This window comes from Ambystoma mexicanum, chromosome 1p, assembly GCF_040938575.1.
Source record: "Ambystoma mexicanum isolate Mex_15411 chromosome 1p, UKY_AmexF1_1, whole genome shotgun sequence".
Lineage (NCBI taxonomy): Eukaryota > Metazoa > Chordata > Amphibia > Caudata > Ambystomatidae > Ambystoma > Ambystoma mexicanum.
This window is the reverse complement of record NC_090921.1, coordinates 319,413,540-319,437,735: the sequence shown is the minus strand read 5'-3', so window position 1 is coordinate 319,437,735 and position 24,196 is coordinate 319,413,540. Positions and strand designations below refer to the sequence as shown.

At 47.0% G+C, this 24,196-nt stretch overlaps 1 protein-coding gene across 5 annotated transcripts in view; it reads right to left on the bottom strand.

Moving 5' to 3' along the window:
• Positions 1–24,196, bottom strand: part of POLRMT (RNA polymerase mitochondrial) — an 886,091-nt gene that overhangs the window by 651,647 nt on the left and 210,248 nt on the right. For all 5 annotated transcript variants that reach the window (XR_011303298.1, XM_069647859.1, XM_069647870.1 and 2 more), the window contains 3 exons: positions 23,502–23,651; positions 21,829–21,996; positions 21,325–21,495 (listed from right to left, as the gene is read on the bottom strand). Coding sequence is in view for 4 of the 5 variants with exons in the window: in XM_069647859.1 (XP_069503960.1) it covers positions 21,325–21,495; positions 21,829–21,996; positions 23,502–23,651 (489 nt within the window). In the remaining variant the exon portion in view is untranslated. The remainder of the gene's footprint in view (positions 1–21,324; positions 21,496–21,828; positions 21,997–23,501; positions 23,652–24,196) is intronic.

The following is a 24,196-nucleotide window of genomic DNA, read 5'->3' as shown; positions in this document are numbered from 1 at the left end:
TAAACTCATAACTTGAAGAACTTAAATTTTCTCGGGATGGCCCGAACTAGGGTGGTAGCTTCTGTGGAGTCACTTGGACTGCGCTTGAGACTGCGATACCCAACCGTTGGCGGCCGCAGTGATGTAGTTTCCGTGTTGTCATGTAGCTAGTTCGGTTCTATGGTGCCCAGACCTCATCCGTTCTCTGTGGTATTTTTGGTGGGACGCTGTGGCGATTCGGTTCCCGGGTCTATCTGGGTATGGGATGGCGAGCGCTGCCCGGGCCCGGGCTTGTGAGCAGGCGGTCCAGAGGGCGAGCGTCGGGCCGAGGGCCGTTGAGGATCTGTGTTTTGAGCCAGTCTCATGCTTCTTTGGGGTTGTGGAATAGATGGGTCGTGCCCTCGTGGTGCACCTTGAGCGTTGCCGGGAAGAAGAGAGCGAACTTGATTGGCAAGGAGGTCGCGCCATCTGCAGGATAGCGTCTCGGTCATGATAATTGAGGAGACGTGCGATTATTGTTCTGGGCGGGGCTCCTGGGGCGAGTCGCCCGGTGGGTACCCTATGTGCTCTCTCGATGAAGAATTTCGACAGTTTCTTAGGGGCAAAGACATGAGTCAGCCAGTATTCTAGGAAGAGTTCGACACTGGCGCCTTCCTCTTTCTCTGGGATCCAGCGGATCCTGAGGTTGTTGCGACGTGCCCTGCCCTCACTGTCTTCGGCCCGGTATTCAAGTTGGTTGACTTTCTGGGCAATTATGGCCAGTTGTTGCTCCAACTAGCGGACGTTATCTTCTGTGTCCGACACTCTTTGTTCCGCTTCCCCGACCCTGGACAACAGGTTACGGAGATCCTGGCGTAGGAGGGATACTTCCGTGGAGACTTCGCCTATTTTAAGTTCCAGCGATGTTCTCGAGTCCCCAATTGCCTTCATTAAGTCATTCAGGGAGAGTTGGGGGTCCTGAGTTTCTTCCCTGTTGCCTGCTTCCGACGGGTTTTGTGTCTCCTGGCGAGAGGGGGCCTCTATGTGTAAAGATCCATTTTACTCTGCAAGGTTTGCCGCTTGGCCTAGTCCTTGCCCATGGCCAAGTCGTTGATTTATGTGAGGATTTAGGCCCGGGTGGATCGTATGGATGCCCTTCTGGGATTGCCGAGGAGACCAAGTTGAGGTGGGCTTGCTGGTCATCCGTCTGTCAGCACTCTGTCCCTGTTCCAAAGCACCGAAAGGGGCTATGTAGGTTGCTGAGAGCCAATCCCCTGTTCTGGGTGGTCCGGCGTGCTTGTTGTGGGGTCTGAGGTCCTCTGGGAGGGAGAGGGGGGGTGTCTTGTAGTTGCATACACGTAAGAACCGTGCCCGCCGTCTCGGCTGTGTTCTGTTCCTGAGTGGAGTGGAGCGCAGAGGGGACCAACACCCCGCCGCGTGGACTTTCGTAGGGGTAGTGTCTTCCCGGAGGACCGTTGGTTGTAGGGTGGCAGCTCGGTCTTCCTGCAGTGATGGTACCCCAGGCCCTTGGGCTGGGGAGGCCCAGTAGAGTCTGGGGGGAGTTTGCTTGATCCCACCAGGAGTTCTTCCCCCCTTGTGGGGTGTGTGTTCAAAGCTTTTATGCCTGTAGGGCTGTGAGTCTTGCGGCTAGGCGTTTTGAGTCCTGCATCAAAGGCCCCTGCTCCCCCAACAATTGTGCCCCAAAGATGCCGCTTTGTGGCCATTCCTCTGGGCCTTTAGGCAATTTTGCAGTGTGGGGGTGAAGTTATACGTGTTGGCACCAGTACAAGGTGCTTACCGGGGTGGGGGCGGGGAGCGCCTTCAGTCCCCTCTGCTCGGGTCTGCTGCTGTCGTGGGAGGGGGGGGGGGGGAGGAGGTTGAGCCGTCTCCTTTATGCAGGTCGCTGTCCCACGGTTCGCCGTATTGGGAGGGGGCGGGGGGGAAGAGGCTCCACGTACCTTGCCGTTGCTTTTGGGAGAGCGCGCCACTGCGTTGCCTGTGTCAGCGTCGCGGCTCAACCCCAGGTGCTGCTGTCTCGCTGATGGGGGTGGGGGAAAGGAGGGCGGAGGGGTTCCAGCTCCGAGCCTCTTCCCCGTATTCGCCCCCGTTTGGGCAGTCCGGTCCGGCCGCGTGGGTAGGTGTCTGGCTGTCCTGCGTGGTGCAGCTGGGGTCCCAGTCGTACTGCGGCACGGGTGCCCGTCCGTAGGGGAGAGAGGAGCTCAATGCAGGTGTCGATGTGGTGCCGTCTCCCGCTGCCCACGATGTGTTCATAACACGATGGCCCAGAGGAAGAGGGGCGGAGCGACCACTCTTGGTCGCGTAGCAATGGCGGAAAGTCCCGCGCTGGCGGACCCGGGGTCGCGTCTCGCTTCTCCGGGACCGATTTCGCCCCAAGTTGCAGCAGTTGTTGCCTGGGTGCGTCCGCCACCGAGATATCGTCTTCTGAGGCCGGGTGGTACAGGTATACGCAGTTTTAAACAGGATATATTGCGCAGCTGCCAGGAGCCTGAGACGATGCGCAGTCCACTGGACATTTTTAACGGATCCCTTTGGGGTCCATGGAGTTTTAGGCTAAATAAGAGAATTTTAGCAAGTATGATCAATTTTAACTGCATTTTTAATGTCTGACATTATGATATGATATGGCATTTATAACGCACCTATCTGCAAGTGTTTCAAAGGCGCAACGAGGCAAGGGAGGGGAACAGAGGTAAGACAAAGATAGCGATCCAACTAGGCCAGGTGAAATTGAGATCGCGCAAGTGCAGGGGAGGGTGGAAGAGGAAAAGTGCAGGAGGGGAGGGTGCAGTACATAGGATAACAGTACCCTCTACCCTCGATGCCGTGCCACTTGGCATTCTCTCAAACTTGGGTGCGTTTCTCTCCTGTTTTTAAAATTGCACTGTGAAAGTATTAAAAAAATTGCCATTAACAAACCTAGGTCTTTTTCCCTCTATTCTGGACTCTCAAACATAGGCGTTTTTCTCTCCCGTTTTAAAATTGCAGTTTGAAAGTAGTGCCGTTATGTGTCTTGCCTCCTATCATAGCACTCTTCTAGAAGTGACCCGGGACATGCGTGAAATGTAGAAACTTAAAGCTCTCCTACGATCCAACCTATGGAGCCTCTCCTCTTACTTACCAGGATGCGGAGAAGGATAAAATGCCGGAAGAATGACCTTCTGGCTTAAATGAAATTCTGACACCACTTTCGGAGGAAAGGAAGGACGAACCCTAAGGACAACCCTGTCCTTATGAAACACTGAAGGCTGGCTTAACAGAAAGTGCCTGCAACTCACTCTGTGAGCGGAAGTAACCGCAACTAGAAATACAGTGTTAAGGGTTAACAGTCTCAAAGGACAAGAATGTAAAGGCTCAAATGGAGCACCCATTAGGAATTTTAGAACAAGGTTCAAATCCCAACCGGGCACCTGGAAAGGTGACGGTGGAAACACATTAGTGAGCCCTTTCAGAAACTGAGAAATTAAAGGAATTCTGAAATAAGAACACTCTCAGACGAGCGCTTAAATATGGAAAGCGGCGTCAGGTAACCTTTAATGGTACCCACTTGCAGGCCCTTGTGGGCTAACGAAAGCAAAAAAGACAGAACCACAGGAATGTCACATGGAAAAGGATCCACATTCTTAACCCTGCACCAGTCGCAGAATTTACTCCAACGGCAACGGTACAGCGACTTTGTTGCAGGCCGTCTGGCCGAAAGCAACACCTCCATCATGACTTTGGGGAGGTCCCAATCCTTATACCTCAACCTTTCAGAAGCCAAGTGTGAAGGTTGAGGGATCTGACCTCTGGATGGAGAACCTGACCCCCCCCTACCGTGAGAGCAGATCGTCTCGGTAGGGAAGACGGCGTGGAGGGCAGATGGACAAGTCGAGAAGGTCCGGGTACCACGCTCTCCGGGCCCATGCCGGAGCAATGAAGATGATCCGGGAACCGAACCTCCGTAACCTCCGCAGCACTTGCGTGATGACGGGGACTGGAGGAAACGCGTACAGCAGTGGGAAGGGCCACTCCACCACGAACGCGTCCCCTAAGGCTCCTCTTGGAGGAAATTCCCACGAGCAGACCCTTTCGCACTTCCGGTTGACACTGGAGGCGAAGAGATCCACTTGTGGGGTCCCCCAAAGGGCGAAGATATCCAGGAGAATCTCCTGAGCCAGCTCCCACTCGTGAGAGATCGCCATCTGCCTACTCAGAGCGTCCGCAGTCTCGTTTTAGTCTCCGACCAGATGAACTGCCGAGATTGAAATTTCCTGCTGGATGGCCCAGAACCAGAGCTGCATCGCCTCCCTGCACAGAGGAAGTGACCCTGCCCCCCCCCCTTTTGTTGAGGTAGTGAATGGCCACTGTGTTGTCTGTCAGAATCAGGACATTCTCGCACAGACGGCAGAAAAGCTTTCAGGGCAAGCCCGACAGCCCTCAGCTCCAACAAATTGATATTGATATGGAGCCTAGACTCCCACCGAAATCAACGACCGCTGACTGTCAACTCATTGGCATGAGCTCCCCATCCCGTGAGGGATGCGTCCGTCACGATTGTCACCTCCGGTCAGGATAGCCAAAATGGAGCCCCCCTCATCAGATTGCCTTCGACAGCCCACCACAGACGATCCTGGGTGACTGAGGGCAGCACCTGAACAGGGTCCGACATCCTGTCGGAGGACTGACCACTGCATCTTGAGAGCCCATTGCAGAGATCTCATCCGCAACTGGGCCTCCGGCACCAGAAGAATGCAGGATACCATGAGGCCGAGCAACCTCAAGAACTCGAACACCGGGAGACTCTGGGCATGTTGAAACTTGTGCACCATCTGCTGAATGTGATGAGCCCTCACCTTGGGAGGGAAACACTGCCCCAGGGACGTGTCGAGCACTGCTCCGATGTACTGGAGCCGCTGCGTTGGTGTCAAGTGGGACTTCTTTAAGTTGAGGGAGAAGCCCAGCTTGTGAAGGGAGTGGCAGGTGGCTGACATATCCAGGACTTGCTCGGGAGAGCGCGCAGTGATCAACCAATCGTCCAGGTAGGGGTAGACGTGAATCCCCCCTTTCCTGAGATATGCTGCCACCACCACCATGACCTTGGTGAAAACCCTCGGGCGGAGTTCAATCCGAGCGGCAGGACTCGAAACTGAAAGTGCGAACCTCAGGTGGTACTTGTGCTTGGGATGGATCTGCACATGAAAGTAAGCGTCCTTGAGGACGAGAGACACCAACCAGTCCTGAAGTTGAAGGGCCTGGAGGACTTGAGAGAGTAACCATCTTGAACTTGTCCTTCCTGAGGAGCTTGTTCAAACCACGCAAGTCCATGATGGGTCTCAATCCTCAGTCTTTCCTCAAAATCAAAGAATAAGGGTAATGCCATCCCTTGTTCCTCTTCGCTACAGGCACCAGTTCTATGGCACCTTACTCCAGCAGGGATGTTATTTCCTGCGAAAGGAGCGGATCCGGACTCCTCAAAGAGAGATTCCCTGGTGGATTGTCATGAGCGGCCTCTGCCGGAAAAGGAAGACAGTAGCCGTGGGCTATGATCACCAGAACCCACACATCTGAAGTAATGGCACGCCATTCAACAAGATGCTGCGCCAGCCTTCCCCCAACCGGCGAACCATGGGAAATGGCCTCATGACTGAGCTGAAGGGGCTTTGTCATTGCCCGAGGGTAAAGAGGCAACGTCCCGAGCGGCCTTGGCACCTCGAGCACCTTGTTTTCCACCTCTGGTATTCCTACGGTGGCCCCTTTGACTTTCAGCTCCTCTCAATCTACCAAAGGATGAGTAATATCGAAAGAAGCCTCCCCTCCCATTGCTGTCCCCTAGGACGAAAAGGCGAAGGTTGGCGAACTGCAGCGCTCAACGACTTTGCTGCAGCTTTGGAGGTCTGCAACCTCTCAAGGCTCTCGTCAGCCTTGCTGCCAAAAAGATGCTCACCATCAAAGGGAATGTTGAGAAGCCGGGCTTGGACATCAGAGCCAAACCCCGACTTCCGCAACCATGCAAGTTTGCGTATTAGGGTGCTCGCTGCCATGGACTGGCTGACGCAATCTGCCATGTCCAGACCCGACTGAACGGATTCACACATGGCATCCTTGCCACCCTGAACAAGAGCAAGAAAGCCATCGCGTTCCTCCCCTTTGGGAATGTGTTCAGCCGCCAAAGAGACCCAATTCCACAGAGTATGAGTGAAACGTGCTAAGGAACACACGGAGTTGGCTGCCTGTAAAGCCATTCCCATGAAGAACACACTTTCTTTGCCTAGCCATCAAAACGTTTGTCGTCCCCATCAGGAGGGATGGTAGGGTACAATGCCCATTTTTGCCGGGGCCGTAGCCACCTGCACCACCAAACTCTCCGGAGTGGGGTGGGTAGTCAAGTAGCTGGGGTCGCTACTGGTTGGACGGTATTTTTTCAGCAAAGACTTGCTCACTGCTGGGAGACTCTGCGGAGCAGTCCAAGCCTCTGCCACCCTTCTTTGCAAGGCCATATGGAATGGCAGTACCGGGTCAGTTGGGGGACCTTAGTCAAGGATATCAGTCAGGTCATCCTGCAGAAAATCCACTGGTGGCGCAGACCACCCCAAGTATTCTGTCACCCTCGACATAAGGCGCCGGTATGAGGACTCTGCTTGCGTACCAGGCTCAGGCCTACCGAACTCAACCTCCGGACAGGTGCCCAGACCACTGGCGTCGTGTAAGGACTGACGCAGGTCTTCTATCTGGCTATGACCAGACATGAGTTCGTCAGGAACCTCTTCAGGAACCATACCTTCATCAGACCCTTCATCCACCTCAGAGATGTAATCCAGAGGCTGGAACAAATCCCTGGATGAAGACACAGAAAAAGGCTCGAATACAGGCCTTACTGACTTCTGCAGGGCCTTTCTCGGAGTTCCCACCAGTCTCCGGGGCACCTCTGAAAAATCCTCCTCGAAAGGCGTCAACGGAATCGGCGTGGAGCGTGGTGCTGATGGCTTCCACACAGGCCTCTAGGGCGGGGCTCCAAGCATGTCCTTAGACGGCCTCAGTGCCGATGGCTTCCTCGGAGGCAGAGCCTCGAGAGAGTCCTTAGACGGTCTCGGCGTCAAAGGCGTTGACGTCTTCATCGAAGACCTCACAGGCTCTGACGTTCTCTATGGCTTCGAAGACCGGGACCTGGAGCGGGCATGTCTAGATCGATCCACCTTGTCCGACCAGGACCTCGAAGGTTCCTGGTGATCGTGGCGACCGTTCGAGCCCGAAGGCGTGCAAACAGTGTCTCTAGCACGTTCCCTGCTGGCGTCTTTCGAAGGCGCGGACGGAACGGAGCCCTGCGACTAAAAAAATCGCCATCATCTCATTACGGAATCAATCCCATTCCGCAGGAGTGGAATGCTTGGTGGGACAAGCAACCCGCAGGCGGGCGGAGTCCTCGGACAAGGACGGGGAAGGCGACCGATGACTCTGCTTCCGTGAGTTCCTCAAAGAGGCAGAAGAATGGCAGGACCCGCTCCGGGACCGAGACCCCCTGGACTTGCACCGACCATGCGGAGAGTCCCCCCTCGAATCGTCACTCGAAAGCCCAGTGGATTTTCGACTTCTGGGGCTTGGACACCTTACCGACAGAAAGCTTCTTCTTACGGTCCCGCAAGGCCTTAGAAGTTAATGCCTGTCAATCGTCACAATTGTCCGTGGCGTGGTCCTCACCGAGGCACCAGAGGCAGGCGTTGTGCGGGTCCGTCAGCGACATCTTGGAACCGCAGTCCCGACACTTCTTGCAACCCGGCCGCGGGGTAGAAGAAAACACGCGGGGTAGAAGAAGACAAAGACGTCATGGAAATCTTCACAAACAAACTGGTTCGAAGTACCAATAGAACAACTCAGAAGAACCGAGGCGCGCCGAGATCTCTGAAGCAAACACATTAGCGGAAAAAACAGAACTGTGGCTATGGGCGTTGTACGTCCTACTTTTAACATCCAGTGACGTAGGCTCGACGGAGGCCTTCGAGGACAGCGTATCAATGTCATCGACGCAAGACGCAGAACATTTTCCGAAGCAGCACAGCTGTGGTGATTACCCGTCATAGATATGGAATACGTCGGAGGACCCAATCCCCTCAAACTCTTTCTAACTTTAGGTAAGATGGTATCGATTGTGTGGTCATTTCCCTAACAAAGACATACAAATATTGGTCCTCTATATGGGAATTGGATATAGTTGGCTTGGATAATTACGTGGTTCCTCTGGACGGCGAACCCCTCCCACCTAGCCCCCCACCCTGGCCTCCAATGGATATCATCATCTGCCTCAACCAAGACATCTTGGCGTATATAATGCACCCTTATGGTCTCTGCGAATACATGGAATTGCAATAATTCAGTGAAAAATATAAAACCTAAAGAAAACTACTAGTCTTATAGAAGCTGAAATGGGTTGCAGCGCCAAGGCTAAATGACTATTTTCCCTTTTTTTCGACGCCCCAAAACTTTCAAATAGCTGGGTGTCAGAATAACATGCTGCAGTCAGTCAACGTCAGGACCACTTGGAGTTCGAAGCATAGAGATGGTCTGCTCAACAATAGATTCACACTAAGGAAGGGGAACAATTATATCACACACAGAAAAGGGATAGGAATGAAATCCACACTTAAGAATAGAAAGATTGTAATGATATTGAATACACCCAAGATGGATGGAATTGTCTAACAAATTGAAAGCGGATGGAAATATCAGCACACAACGTAAAGTGAGCATTATGATATCACACGCCAAGGGGATTAGGCTGGCAATCAAACTATGGATCAATATTACATTTTTCCCTATTTTGAGAAAACTCACAAGGTCACTGGTCAAGCAAGCACAACCAATTTTAGGCAGTTCAATGAGGTTTCTCCTTTTATAAATAGGAATTGATTTCAAAACATACTTTCACAGGTGCAGTGGCCAATAGTAGCCAGACACTTAGGGGGCACTATTGACTGAGAGGTGGTAGTAGGGATAGGCCTGTAGGTGTATGAGGAGCGGTGGAGTAGGTACCACCCTTCATACTGACGCTGCTACCTTCTTTTACTCTCACTGTCCTGAGAGAGAGGAGTGGAAGGGATTGGACACATGATCAACAGGGACAACTGCTCTTCACATTTCCTCCATCCAAGTTTCATTCCCACTGCTTAAAGACCATTCCTATGCAATGCTTAGCGGTCATGGCCTCACCATTCTCCTTATCTATATGCGTCTTGGACCATCGAACAGATGTATGCATTACAGCAGGATCCTATCCTCTGATGACGCCCATGATCACACCGCTGTACAATAAACACATTCACTGATGTTTCCCCATCACAGGGTGCCCATTTCACGTTGACTTCTGCTCATTAAAAAGGCAGCCTCCCTTCTTCCAAGATGCACATCACCCCTGACAACCTCACAAAGTCTTCTATCAATGGGGCTGGGGTTAAGTTCACCTTCAACCACCGACCCTTCACCCACAGTCCACAGTCCACCGCTTTACAATCTTAGCCTTCAGTATCGTCATTTGGCACCTCCCCTACCTTGCCTCCGCTCTTCGGACGTCCTCTGGTCCCAGTCTGGAAGCTGGTCTACTCCAGCATGCCAGTGGCAAGCGCTGGCACTCTAGGTCCGGTTTCATTCCTGCTGCCTTGCCTTCTCTCGCAATCCCTATGCCGCAACCAGTTTTATTTGTTCCTGGTCGCTGCTCTGATCCACATAACTTCTTTTCCTGGAGCCCCTGCTACTACTCATTCCATCACCGTGGTTTCCTGTGTGATTTTCAGAATCAAATCTGGGGGTGGATTCTCTGAGGAATTACGGTGAACTGGGAAGTCACTGATGTCTTGCCAAACCCAATCATTGTAGACTAGCAGAGCAGTAAGGCTTTGAATCAGGAGGACGCGAGAGTGGTCTTAAATGACAGACACACAGAACACTCCATTTATTCAAATTAGACAGAACATTTACAGAAATATACAATTTTTTATTAGGCCTTTGAATACACTAAGCAATGCAAACCCTCGGTAAGTATTGTCACACAACTAATATATGCATACGTACATTCACTATTTAGGGTTCTGCTAACGGAACACCAGCACTTTACCTTTAGAGACAGTTATGCATAGTTAGCAATATTAAGAGTAATACTTTAGAAAAGTGTGTGTGGTAAAGCAAGTGAGAAATTGAGAAAAAAGCAATGCAGAAACAGGTCAGTTATCTGTGGGTGTCGTACCTACTTTCTAAGAAAAGGTTCCTAGTTCTTAATAATTTTAACCCTGCTCGGAATTGGCCCCTACTACCAAAAAGTCACCAGATTCCACAATATGTTCTTTGCAGGAGGGTTTACAATGTGATTCACGGACAAGAGTTGCCAAAGTCAACGGTTATGAGAAAATGTTCCATAAATGTACTAAAAAGGTCAGTAAAGTTGTTATAAGTTTATCCTCCAAACCCATCACTCCAGGGAAGCCTGGGATGTGGTGGGAGGAGGGAAAGAAATCCTTGACCAGAACACCACTGATCTTGTCAGGCATGGAAGCGATCGGGTTTGGACATTATGGCAATACAACAATTTGGCGCACAGATTGTAGGAATAGCTCTGCAAGCTCATACTCTGATTTTCTCCAGAACCCCCTTCAGAAGTTACTGAATCCACTGGAATCACTTCAAGGCTGTGTCCAGTTGAGGGAGGTCCAGGGGCTGTGGGTGCAGTGGTCAATTTCGACATTGGGTCTGGGTCCAGCAAGTACGTGGTTTCTGGCTCTTGCGAGACCGTTGTGGAGATGCAGACCTCCACAGATCAAGGGACCTTAGGAGATGTCCCAGACCCAGACTGGTTGCAGTTGGAGTCACCACTGTCAAGCAGTAACAGGTGATCTTTGTAGAGCGAACAAACGAACAAGCCCTACAACACTTTGCTTCAGTCAGGAAGGGTGAAAATACAGGAGCAGGTGTCTTGTTGCACAAGTTGAATATTCACCAAGTTACAAGGATGACCTCGGAATGGCGACCAGTGCACTGAGGAAGCCCAGGAGAGAGCTGGCCAGTCCACTGTGTGGTTCACGGACACTTCTGAAGGCTCAGCAGGAACGCATTCAAGGGCAGGGGTCGGACAGGCTGTTCCCATCAGTCCAGGGGTCGAAGCACTGGTTATGGTCTTCTGTAGATCAGAAGTGAAGCGCAGGGCATTACAGGTACTTGGCTGGAGGCAATGCTGGTCAGCTGCGATGGACGGCCTCAGATCTTCAACAGTCTGCACTTCTTTGTAGGGATCTTGGATCTAATGATCTATCAAACGGCTGCAGGAGTCCTCTTTTTATCGAAGATTTTGCCTGAAAGCGCACCCAGATCCACCAATGGTAAGGATCTGCACCATTCAGATTGGAAATCTAGCCTGGCAAGAATAATAAACCTACCAGAAAAGTATATCTTTAGGGCATTAAGCCCCAATCTATCTCATGGATGAACTTGCTAAGTGTTATGGAACTAAGTTTGTGTTATTAATCGATAAATTCAAATACACATGCATGCAAGCAGTCACACACTCATAAAACATCTCTCAATATCGCAGCACCCACCAGAACACGTCAATTACACAGATGCACTCATTCATATACACATGTACACAATCAGTCACGCATCCATTTACTTTCCCTCACATACTTTAACAAAATCACTCTCTCACACACAGTTACTCAAATACACATAACACACACATACACAACATTTCCTTTTTTATTTTAAAAACGTACCGAGCCAGCAGTGACCCTTTCTCGTCGACCTAGGCTTACTCCCTGATCCTCCAAATGCCATCACATTGGAAGAAGAGGGTCTGGAGAGGTCCTTAACCCCAGCCTACTCTTTCATATGGCAGAAAACTGTCCTTATTCTGACCTCGCCCTCGGCACGAGACTGACATGCAGAAAAAGGGTGAAGAGACCTTACGGAAGCTTCATGCGCCAGATTTTATAGCACCGCCAGAGCATTTTGAGGAGTGCGACACCACCAATTGTTCCTAATATTCCTTTGACAGAGCTTTACATGAGTGAAGGCATATGTGAGAAACTTGAAGGCGTCTCACCCGTTAGTTCACGGAGATCTGAAATCCAGGTGGCCAGGACATGGCCATCGCTATTGGATCCAGTTCCTGGGGGTAGACCGGCATGGGTGGTCTTCGGGGAGTGGAAGTGGGACACTGACGGGCGAGACCTTGTACCCCCTTCCTTGTAACACCTTCCCCTGTAGGATATTCAGAAGCTCTAACCCCTCCCCCCGCCCCCCTTTTCCGACACAAACACTTTCTTACACTGTGAAAGACAACGGACTAACACCAGGGTCAGGCAATTGACAATAACTCCGCAACACCCGACAGTCCTTTCCATCCCCCACAGGGATAAAAGTTGGAGCACGAGAGCACACTTTGGGCAAGGCCGAACGCACAAGAAAACAGCCATTCCGGACTAGCAGTTCAAACCAAGGAGAAATGCTGCAAGACCTGGAAGGAACTGCCATTGCACTTTTCAACTCAGACCCACAAAGCCTCCGAAAAGGGAAATAATAAGACCGGGAAGTCCAGCTGGCGTGTGGTGTGACAGGTGTCAAAGGCACACAGGGCCCTCCCGTGCTGATAGCCAATGCGGGGAGAAGCCCTTGCTACTGTGGTGTCGTCATTGACTCACGAGACAAGAAGCGCCAACTGTTCAGCACAGCCGGTGCTAGTAGATCGAACTGTGCTGGGCCCAAGGTTGCAGGCAGCAACGTTGTTGAACAAAGAACTTGTGTACATTTTACTTTAAAGAAACAATAGTAAAAGGTCCAGAAGCAGAGTGGTCCGGCACCGCGGGGGCACTCATTCGAAGAACTCTGACTGGCGCCTTTTTTTTAATGTTGTTTAGGTTGAAACTATGAGAACCAAGAGGCCTTAAGAGAGGCCGGCGTGAAGTGTCGAAATGGTCCTACGGGGGTTGAGCAAAACCCCTCGTACACTCTAAAGTCTTTGACACATTGAGGAAAACTGAGTGAACTGTGAAATTGGTAAGTGTGAACCAGACAGTGGGATGCCATTAAAAAGCTAGGGGAAGGGAACCCCCGCTTTCTGATGAGGTGCCAAATGACGATACTGAAGGCTAAGATTGTAAAGCGGTGGACTGTGGACTGTGGGTGAAGGGTCGGTGGTTGAAGGTGAACTTAACCCCAGCCCCATTGATAGAAGACTTTGATATGGGCAAATGTGAACCAGACTGAGGGATGCCTGCAAAGACATTGAGACTTTGAAGGTTAGTTTTGCATGAAAGGCCGTAGTGAACCCGACTGAGGGAGGCTAACTTTGCAAGAAGGATCAGAGCCCGGCTGAGGGGGTATCAAGGAGTGAAGAGCAATCGGCCAACGTGGAAGATTAATAAAGGAACTTTTATTTGTTTACTCTTTATGGTCCAGCAGATCTTCTAAGGGAAGAGACTTTACAGGAAAGAGACTTGGCTGCAGAAGGTCCTGGCATCGTTTGAAGGAACTAACCTCTGACGAGGCCCAGGTGTCTGCTGTGCTGAAAGGTCCGGCCTCGTCTCGTGCTAAAAACGTGAGGCAGGGAGACCCCAACCATACCATCCTGACTTATTTGGTGAACACTTATGTCTTTTCTTGTGAATATTATCCCACACTATTTTGTAACTTAGTTGTAAGGATTGCCAATAGTTTTTTTTTATAGTATAGGCCCTTTTTTTATTTTTACAAGACGCCACTAGGACTGCCTTATTATTTGATGGTCATAGCTTCCTGCCATAGGTTTACAATAGGTGTCTTTCTCAACCATTATACAGTTTAATAATCACCCTTGAATTGTGATCACTTGTGTCGGTCTTTACTGTTGCCACCATGAGGTTCACATGAGTTTTCTTTGTCAGCTTTCACCTCTGTAAAGTGCTGAGTAGTGCTTAAGGGACACCAGCCTCTGGATTTGCAAATAACGTAAATGTTTTTAGATTTACATATGCAAATACTACATATGCATTATGGAATTATGGAGGGAGTTAAAAATCAATCGGTCCATAAAGCAAATGCATTTTTTTATTTTGGCCTGTTTTTCTTTCAGGTGGCCCGGGGGGCGTTACGAAGAGGGGGTGCCACCCTAGAGCATCCTATGGGCGAGCCCACATTGGTTACATTTAGTTTTCAAGCATTTGTTCGCAAAAATGCAGTTTGTTAACATTAGCAAATTTGGGGGGGAATTTATAGTTAGGAATGTAAAATTGTGTGAGAAGGTGAGGGGAGGCAGTGGAACAGAGGACATGGATGGAACCTCCCATGTAGTGTTGTAGGTGAGAAAGGGTATCGTTAACCCATCCTTGAATTCCGAAAATGAAGGTTTCGGTCCATGATGGTGAAGACTGCCGCCAACATTTGTCCTCCAAAGGGTAAGCTCATAATCTCCTTTTAGTTCCCTTACCATTGTTTACATTGATAACCAAGACATCTCCTTTTCCAACTGGAATAATGATAACTCTTAACAGCGGTAAATGGAGAAGGGCTTTATTAACATCTGTATGCCCCACCAACTCCTCTCAACTCGCAAGCTCAACTCCTCAAAGAAAGAAGTCTTCATGGCACTCCATGCTTTACCCCATCCTTCGCTCCTTGTTGATCGGCCACCCCTAACCTTCTCATACTAGTCACCCAAGACTCAATACCCTTGCTGCCTTTTCAACAGTAATCATAATCTCCACCAATGTATCATCTCTACTAAAATTGCTGCTAGACATAAGCTATTAAACATCAGGAAAATCTGCCCCCTTCACAACTCGCACTATGCTGCAACTCATTTCCACCCTTGAGGTCAGTAAACTAAGGTCCAGCTTTTTCTTGGGCCTCCCTCGCTACTTTTTGGTCTAATTTGGACTCTGTATGCCGTCCCCACTGCTCTACATCCACATACACTAAAATAAAGGCCAACCAGCTTTGATTGCAACACTGATTCCTCTTCAAACTCGGTCTACGCTTCCTTAAATCAATCCAAGTACTATCCCCAACCTAATCTGGTTAACTCAGTCACCTGTTACGCCCCACTTTGTATTCTTCAATTCAGTTCATATCCCTATCGGACTGTCCTCCAGTACAGCTTTGATTCCTCCAGCTCATTTTCTCTCCTGTCCACTCTTTACTGGAACTCGTTCTCACCTCAAATCAAAAACAAGTCTTCTGGCCGTACTTTCACATCAGCTCTTAAACTATATCCTCTCCTTGGAATTGGATTCCGCCCTAACCTACGATGTCAGCCCTCATCATTGATCTAATGGTCTTAGTTACAGTACATACACCACACAACTACAAGTTATTTACAAATCAACACGGCAGATATTTCTATTCTTCCTACACTCACTTCACTTGGTTTTTCTTGCCCTCATCTCCCGGGCATACCTTATCCAATTTCCTAATCTGGCAATATCTCATCTCCCCTTCCTTTTGGATACAGAGTTTCCCATGGTACTGTTATCCCCCCCCATATGTTCTCCCTCTATACCATTCCTCTTTTCTGCTCATATTACTCCCTGCAATCTTTCCTGCCATTTATAGGATAATGACACTCCGATCTTTCTCCCATTCTCCTTCTACCGATACTCACCACACACACTACCACCTCAAACTGTCTCTGCTGTTAATTTTTGGATGCACTCCCACTCTCTTTAGCTCATCCCAGCCAAAATCAAAGTTGTATTCTCTGCTGCCTCCTCTTTACTGCCTTAGTTCGGAAGGCTATCTTCCCTCCTTGGATTCCACTCAGAAGCGCAGCCTTTTTTTTTTTTACCTCTTCACATTTCCACACTGGCTTGGACTTGCTGTTCTAATCTCTAATATTCAGAAGACCCGCCGTTTTCTCTCCTTTCGTGCTACAAACCTTCTCCCTTATATTATGTCTGTCTTGAATACTGTTGTGCTCTTTTACTCAGACTGCCATCATCTCATCTGTCTCCTCCACACTGTGTATTTCATTTAATTCAGCTGTCCATCTTCGTTTCTCTCTTCCCCCTCATTTGTCTATCACTTCTCTCCTCACGAGCCCCCTTCTACTATTAGACTCTTGTTTTGTCACTTTCTCTACATAGACCATAAATGTCTCCAACATCTCACCAGTCATTCTTCTCTTAATTCCCCTTACTTTCCTTCATGTTTTCTTCTCACGTCGCTACACCTCCTTTCTATCACCAATTCTCCATGAACCCAAAAACTCTCCTGCAATTTTGTTATCCTTGTGCCTAAACACTCGAACTCCTGCTATCGTTTTGCGGTGTGTCTTCTCTTCATAGATTCCATTCTCACCTTGAAGGCCGGTTCCTCTCACTTCACTGTGAACAGAGGATAGCACAGGGGCAATGTGCTGCTTATGGAAGCAAGCCCATGCAGAGCAGCAAAGGTTCGAATCCCGGATCCGTGCTTAGAAACCAAAGTCGGGTATTAAGCACGTTACAAAAAAACAAAATAAAAAAAGTTAATTCCTTCTGCATCATGATTTGCTTTTACGTTTTGTTACTTTCCTCAACATTGTTCCATGAGTATTGTAATGCTTTGTAATATATTGCACAGCGCTTCGGCAAAAGCACTCTAAAAATATCAGCAAAAAACAAACAAATTCTAACTGTTCGGCTGTACATATATCGTGCAAAACATATGCTGTCTGTTTTGTCCAGAGTCAATGGTCAACTGAGCATTGCTGCTCCACCAATTTGATCCTTACAAACTCGTACATTATGTCGATCTTTGTAAAGCACCTATAAATGGGAATGTTCCACTCCGTCATTATGCCATTATATAGTGTTGGGTTTCTGATTTCTTTATTTATTGAAAAGAGTAATGTATGGGGCGGTTAATGGAACGTTGGGGCTGTCTCTGGGAAGAGAGAGCAGGGCTATGTCTTAACATCAGTCATGGTTAGGAAAAATGGCCAGAGAGGATTACTAATGAGGACCATTAAGCAGAATTTGACTTGGCAGAATGGGCGTATGCAGGATTAGCCACAAAAACAAAATCAGAGATTTAGGACTTGGAATTTTGTATTTATTTTTATTTATATAGCGCTTTAATCTGAAGCGCATGCTCAAATACACAACCCATTCCCACTCACTCCCTTCTACATGCATAACCCTTGATATTGGCAATAAACAGCCAGACAAGCAAATATATGCTCCAGGCATCTAAACATCCCCACAGATATGTCCCACATTACATCCACCACCGAACTTTGAGCCTGCCCCCTTTGTCTTCGATAGGGGCACCTCCCCGACTCAATGAACATCTCCATACTCTAGTCACTCAATGACATGAACCAAAACATCCTGCACACTACTAACTAGCCTATACGCAGCTTACAACTCTAAACCAATCCTAGCCTCCACAAAAGCACCTCATCTTTAACCCACCACAAGCAAATTCCATTTTCGCCCCATACCTGCACAAATAATGTCCACCTTTGATCCGCACGACAACTCCTAGGCAGAAGAGAAATGAGGAGGGGGGGAGGGCGAAGGAGAAAGAGGGGAAATTAATTGACCAAGATAAGTTGTCAACTTTGAAACAAGGTTATTTGGGTACCAATCCATGCTTCCAGTGTAAAACTAACCACCCAAATATTCTGGGTGGGTCGAAGTCCCTCATATTTGTCAGCTTTTCAGGGATTTGGCTGAAAACCATTAACACAGAGAAGGATGACTGGCTGCAACTCCTTGCAGGGTATTCAAACATGCAGCGCTGACCAGATATCTAGATTTAGATAATAATAAAGCACTTTCTAATTCAAACAAACCGGCTCACCCATCAAAAAAAAAAAAACAATTGCTTTACATTTTTAGCAGGACTGCGTCTGCTCACGTTAGTACAGCAAACGAATGTGGTCAGGGAGTCATGTGCAATTACCTGCAGGCTATATTTAAACATTTGGTGGTTGGTGGCTAGGAGTGCAAGGGAGAGGAATCAAGAATATTTGGGGCACGAAGGGTGTCCAGATGTGCAGGGGTTCGCTAAGGTTAGTCTGTTTCCAAACAATCTTCGAATGCTCATGGATCACTTCAGGGGTGGATTCAGAATCCCTCCGTCATTGATAAAGTTTTTGGCTGTTTTATTTGGATTTTTATGTTTAAGAATTTTCTAAATGTATAAATTGAAAAAGTTGATATAAATTCAACTATATTCAATAAAAAAATAAAAAAAAATCCCTCCGTCTCCTTAGAGACCACCATGCATTTGGTGAAATAAGAATAATCTCAGCACCCCATTAAACCATAATCTTATAATATTAGGCAAACATCCACCCTACTCTTGTTTCCTTAGCTTTGGGATGCTTGGAAATTAACAGAAAACCAGTACGCAGTACTATATTAATTTGAAAGGATTGGCTAGGGGAGGAAAAGAAGATTGCCATGTCCCTATTATGCTGCAGTCGTGTGTTCCCCCCTAAGGCCTCATGTGGTCCTTACCCTTGCCTTCCACTACAACCTTCCTAATCACAATCTCCTAGCCATTCCTTTTCAGTAATTAGTGTTCCACGTAATTCTGTAATGTTATTGTTGGGAGATGTGGTCTAATTTTGACAGTTCAAAGATCTTGTTGGAGGAAATCCAGTTAGAGTGTTGTTGCCAACAACCACCTGTCATGCTTCATCCTGCTCAACCCGACTGTCTCTTAACCAAGATATATATGTACTGAAGTGCCAGGTTACTGACTTGGAAGAAGAAGGGGATCTGGATCCTAATCTCAGTTTTCCTACTTGACCAAGTGCTTTGATCTTGGGCAAATAATTTTTCTGTGATGCAGGCACCGCTGATGCTAATCTGATTCTTCTTCCAATACAATCAAATGTACCCAATGAACATTTTAATGGGCAACTGTAGCCTAAACATGTTTTCAAATGTGCAGTTGCACCTGGAGTGTTCCAAGTGCCGAAAGGGATTACCAAATAAAAGCTTTTTTTTTTAGCTCACACACTCAATGCATTTCAATTACGCAAAAGGCTTTATACCTTGACATATTTCAGCTTCGACCTCATCCTACGTGGTAAACAGCACAAACCTATTGAGCGGAGGGTTTGGGAACATATATATACCTAAAGTTCATATAACTTAGTATCGTCATTGGCTGCCCCTTATCTAGTAGGCATGCCTTGACCGACCACGAACTACATAAAATATTGATTATAGCAGAACAGCAGCGGATAGGCTTCTGCAACAATGTATAGTCCACGATTACATAGGCCCTCATGATTAATTGGCACTCTCCTCCAACATTGGAAATTCGGCTTGTTAGCAACACGTAAGCAACGAAACCCTGTGCAAGGGAACAACGTCAGACAACTGCCCTCCTTAGCTATTTAGCCTACCATCTCATCAGTTTCGGCCCTAAGCCAAGGCTTCTCTGTAGTTGACCTTGCTGACTGTTCTCTTCCTTAGAACTTTAAAAAGGGAGTAAAGTTACATTGCTATCTTCTCTGGAGCTTTATGAATAGGCCTGGCCTTCTGCATCTTTAATTGCTCAATACTTGGCGCTCACAATTACTCACTCCTTTACATAATCTAAGAGAAATATGTCCTGCGTATGTAGCTTATCCTCTTCGACTCCTTTCATGCCTTACAGTTGCTTTTTGGTGTGGCATTTTTGATTCCAAGCCAAACAAATCTCCTTTGTTCTTGAACAAATCTGTATTTCAGCACATATCAGCTCTGCAGCCTCGCAAGGTTTCTCACTTACTAATATACAATGCCAACATCCATTTTCTCAACATGGATGCTTTACACTAGTTATATTTCCTACTTTAGCAAGCTTCTACATTGTCTTGTCCACCTTGCGTTTCTGCGTTTAGAAATCTAATGCATCTCTTACTTATCTTCCAAGTGTACATGGTTTTCTCCATCATTGCATTTATGTTTACTTTGTCGCTTTGGTCACATCTTTATTCTCTAGATATTCATACATCAGGTTTAGTGCGCCCACATGCCTTTTCTTCAGGATGTCAATTCACGTCAGACAGACATTTACTTATATAGTTCTTCTATGTCCAGTGGTGTCTGCAAGCTCATGCCTAGCGCATCATTTTAATACAGTTGTCTAAGTGCATAACGTCTCTCATACTTTCAATGTGGTATTGGGATGATACCAGGTGTCATGCACAGTGTTCTCTTGTTGTTTTTCCAATATGCCACAGGGGAGTGGGTTGGCTCTATAGATGTGTGTAGCTGCCTCTCTACACAACTGATTAAGTTGAGAAAATCTGTCACTATGGGGAAAAAGGGACACATGCAGGGGGTGTCCAGTCATAAAAACTGGTGTTGGAAAGGTTGTATTTTATGCACACAAAAAGAAAAAACACACAAAGTGGCCTTTCTGGCAAGCCATTTGCGTTTACTGGATCCCAGCATCCCAAGGATTAAGAAGCACATAATATTTATCAAAAATGGTACATTTACAATTATTTTTTTTAATCTCGCCTCTCACTGTCTCCCTCAGTTCAATAGCCTTACAATTCTTCCTATGCTCCTTTCTATACCTTGTCCGTCTCTTACCCACTATTTTCATTTTCCTCCTGCAGACTACGGTCTGCCAAACCCTGGATGTGGATACAATAGACATACAATAGGAAACGCAGACGAGAGATGGCAATCTTCACGAATAAGGTTCAGCAATAAAACTATATGCTGATGGACAAGAATTATATTATACACTGAGGAAATTATACCACACAATTCTTTTAAAGGATTCTTGGGAAACACCAACAAGTAAATGAGATTTGGTGGAATCCATCTGCTCCATGTATAATGCTGAATAGATTTGTGGATAGCCTACTAGTCATATGATTGAAAAGTGGCAAGGACAACTCAGCCTTTCAACATTCTGAGGTTGAAGAAAAATACAAATGCCACAGAGTTTGGAAATGGTTTCCATTTTAAACTTATATTTCCATTTAGGCAAAAATAAAAAACGATACAACAAATTACACAACAAAGACCTCTTAGCAGGAATGCGCATCAGTCAGAGGGAAGGAACTCTGCAAATTTCAAAGCACAGAATTGCCTCTGTAGGCCTAGTCCATGCTCAACAAAAAAAACAAAAGACATTCGGTTTAGTATTGTAGGCCGCACATTTCTATACTAGCTCCTGGTGGAAATGAATGTTACACACAAACCATGAGAAGGTCAAGTACAAATCCCTCATTTTCATACTCTGCAGACAAAGAAAACCGCAGAATTCACAAATTGCTGTGGAAAAGATAAACATGGCTGTTTTTTTACTTTCCAAACGCAGTCTCTCACCATCACCCAGACATCAGATGACTTTGCCCTGAAGGGGAAAGGGTTTTTTCTAGTTGATGGTGACCACCAGCTACTGACTCACCTTGGTTTCCTTAGCCAGTAACTGGGAATAGCCTGCATACAAGGCATCCATCTTGCTCACCACATGGGTGCGGTCTTTCCTTGAAATACAGTACTTGTTGTAGATTTGAGTTCCCAAGTCCCTGGCGACAACCAGCAAAGAGTCCCCGCTAGGTGGGAGGTTAGAAATGCTCTGCAAAGAAATATTGAAAATGAATATTATAGATTCACTTTGCTGTGCTGGATCAAGCAGTCAACTCATCTTATGTAAGAACATTTTTAGATGATATTAACAAACCAACATTTCCACAGGAGAGAAGGCCATTCTAATCAACACAATCACAAAATGTGCACATTTTAAGATGAGCAGCTGGCATATCACGCTTTCCCAGATTGGAAAGATCGATGGTGGACCCTTTCCCAATCAATCATGACCATTGCGGATAGAAATCACTGGGCATAAATAGATCAGGCGTGGACGCAGGAAAAAAAGTAGGTATGCAAGTGCACTTGGTGACATGTTTACCTGCATCATAATGTCTACATACTCCTCATCTTCCAGCAGGCACAGGAAAGGATATAGGTTTACACGTTGTGACCGGTCACTCAATGCACCCATGCGAATCTTGGAATCCTGCAGGGCACGGAGAAGAGACTTCCGCCAGCGGGCCCGTAAAACCCTCAATAGCTCACGCTGCAGAGAAAACACAAGAGCATTGAACATCATGCTTATGACCAATATTCCATCTGCCAATCTGACAAAGCATTAATTCGCCCACCATTAAGACCGGATCAGCAACCAACATGACCTTTCGGGCAGGATATTTTAATTCCTTTATCGGCCAGCTAGTTAAGAATACTCCAAATGTAACTCAAGCTTATAATGCATTATTGATATTCAGCCTACACCTTCCAGCACCCTCAAAAACAGCATAGAACAAATCTGCTCCCATAAGAGCCAGTGCCTAATTTATTTGAATGCATAGCAATAAAAACATGCAAATCTCTAATGTAGGTTATGGATTCCTACTATACACAAAATAACCTTGGCGCCCACTATTTCAATCTGGAAAAAAACTGAAGGGGCTTAGCACATCCTTTGTCATAAAATCAATATAAAAGAAAATATATTCCCACCGACCTTACAAAAGGCACTGACTGGGGAGCATCACACGTTATTCATGTGCCTCAAATTTGTAAGAGGGATACTATGAGCCTACATCCACCATAAACACCTCTGTTCAGGTGGAAGCCTTTGAAGATGCCCTACAAAGACCACTATCAATCCCCCTGCTAAATGGAGAAAAAAAGTCTCAAACACATGGAATCTACCTAATAACAATGTTTATACATAGCAAATAGTGTCCCATTCCAACCTCTACAATAATAGGTTTTTAATTACCCAATTCCACGTTACTCAATTATCAACTGCAGAAGGATGAATGGCTGAGTCAGTCCTGTCAGGTGTCAAACCTGAGCCTTGCATGGTGAACACAAAGATTGGAGGTGAGGGCTTACCTCGCTCAGCTATCGTTCATTTATATATTATTTTAATATTTAACAGACTCTCTCCATCATCCCATTTATGACCAAACTACTTAAATGGGCGGTAGGGACAGTTTTGTGCCACTCAAAGAGAACAATGTTATCCAAATAGCAGTATGCCTAGGATGCAGAACTGAATCTATCTCAAATTAGGGAAGATATGTTACAGATTTCCAACACGTTTACCTCTGTCTGGGCACGTTTGTGTCTTTCTGCAGCTTAGCAAGGCTCAGGCATACCATTGTGCTGTGCCCAATGTTTAGAATCAGAGAAGGAGACAAAAAACCTCTAACAATTCAGAAACTACAAATGACAGGTCAAATGGAGGCTGCCCATCATACAGCCCAAATCAAATACCTCCAAGTACTCCCCAAGTGGCTTCACTCAGCATCTGTTACTCTGCATTAGGCCCATAAGCAACTAAGAAGAAACCGTGCACAAAGCTCAATGCCACCAATCATGTAGAATGTAAAAGCATTGATCAACTCCCTTCCCAGCATGCAAACTCTACAAACAGCTAAGTCTAACCCAAAACATACCCTACCCCCCCCCCCCCCCAAATACAGACAGTACTTCAGTGCAGCGCTTTCAGGGAGAGGGTAAACTGCGTTCTTGCACAGATATGTCACTGAAGGCACAAGTAACTAAACATACCGCTTTACAGTTCTGCTCAGTGAGAGGCTTCACCGCTTCCACAGAGTCAATGGTAACTGTGCTGGCCCTCTCCAGAGCGAGCTGCCGCTGGAACCGCTCCTGTAGGTCTGCCACAGAGAAATCCAGCTTCGGGTAGGACACAGGATTCCCCTAGGAAATAAAGAAGGTAAAGTAGCCCACACAAAAGGGAATCATTCTAAAAAAGTGTCGGCCACAGCGAAGCACAGGCAGGCACAATAAAGAAATACATAGGAGAGCGACAAGGTGGGCACGAAAAGTATACTACAGAGCACAGTGAGTGCATAAGAGATTAAAACAAATAAGAGCTATGTTGTGTAAACCGCATATCTGGAAAATACATGCAAAGCAGTACAAGGTGATCTGGCAAGCATATCCAAGCAAGGAACATGGTGCCACCATAGGGAGCGACAGTTACCTCGGTCCCTCTTGTAAAAAAAAAAAAAAAAAAAAAAAAAAACACATTTTTTTTAATCAAAAACAAGTTAATAAAAGCCCAAGACAGAAAAGGTTAGTGGGCACACGAGTTTCCATGAAGAAATAGCAGTCACAAGAGGGTCAAGCTAAGTGTGCTATTTCCACTGAGAAAAGAGCTTTGTACACCCTAAGAGAAGGGAAAGGTTCCACACAATTTAAGAGCATCAATCAATTTTTATTTGCAGCCACATCAAACACTG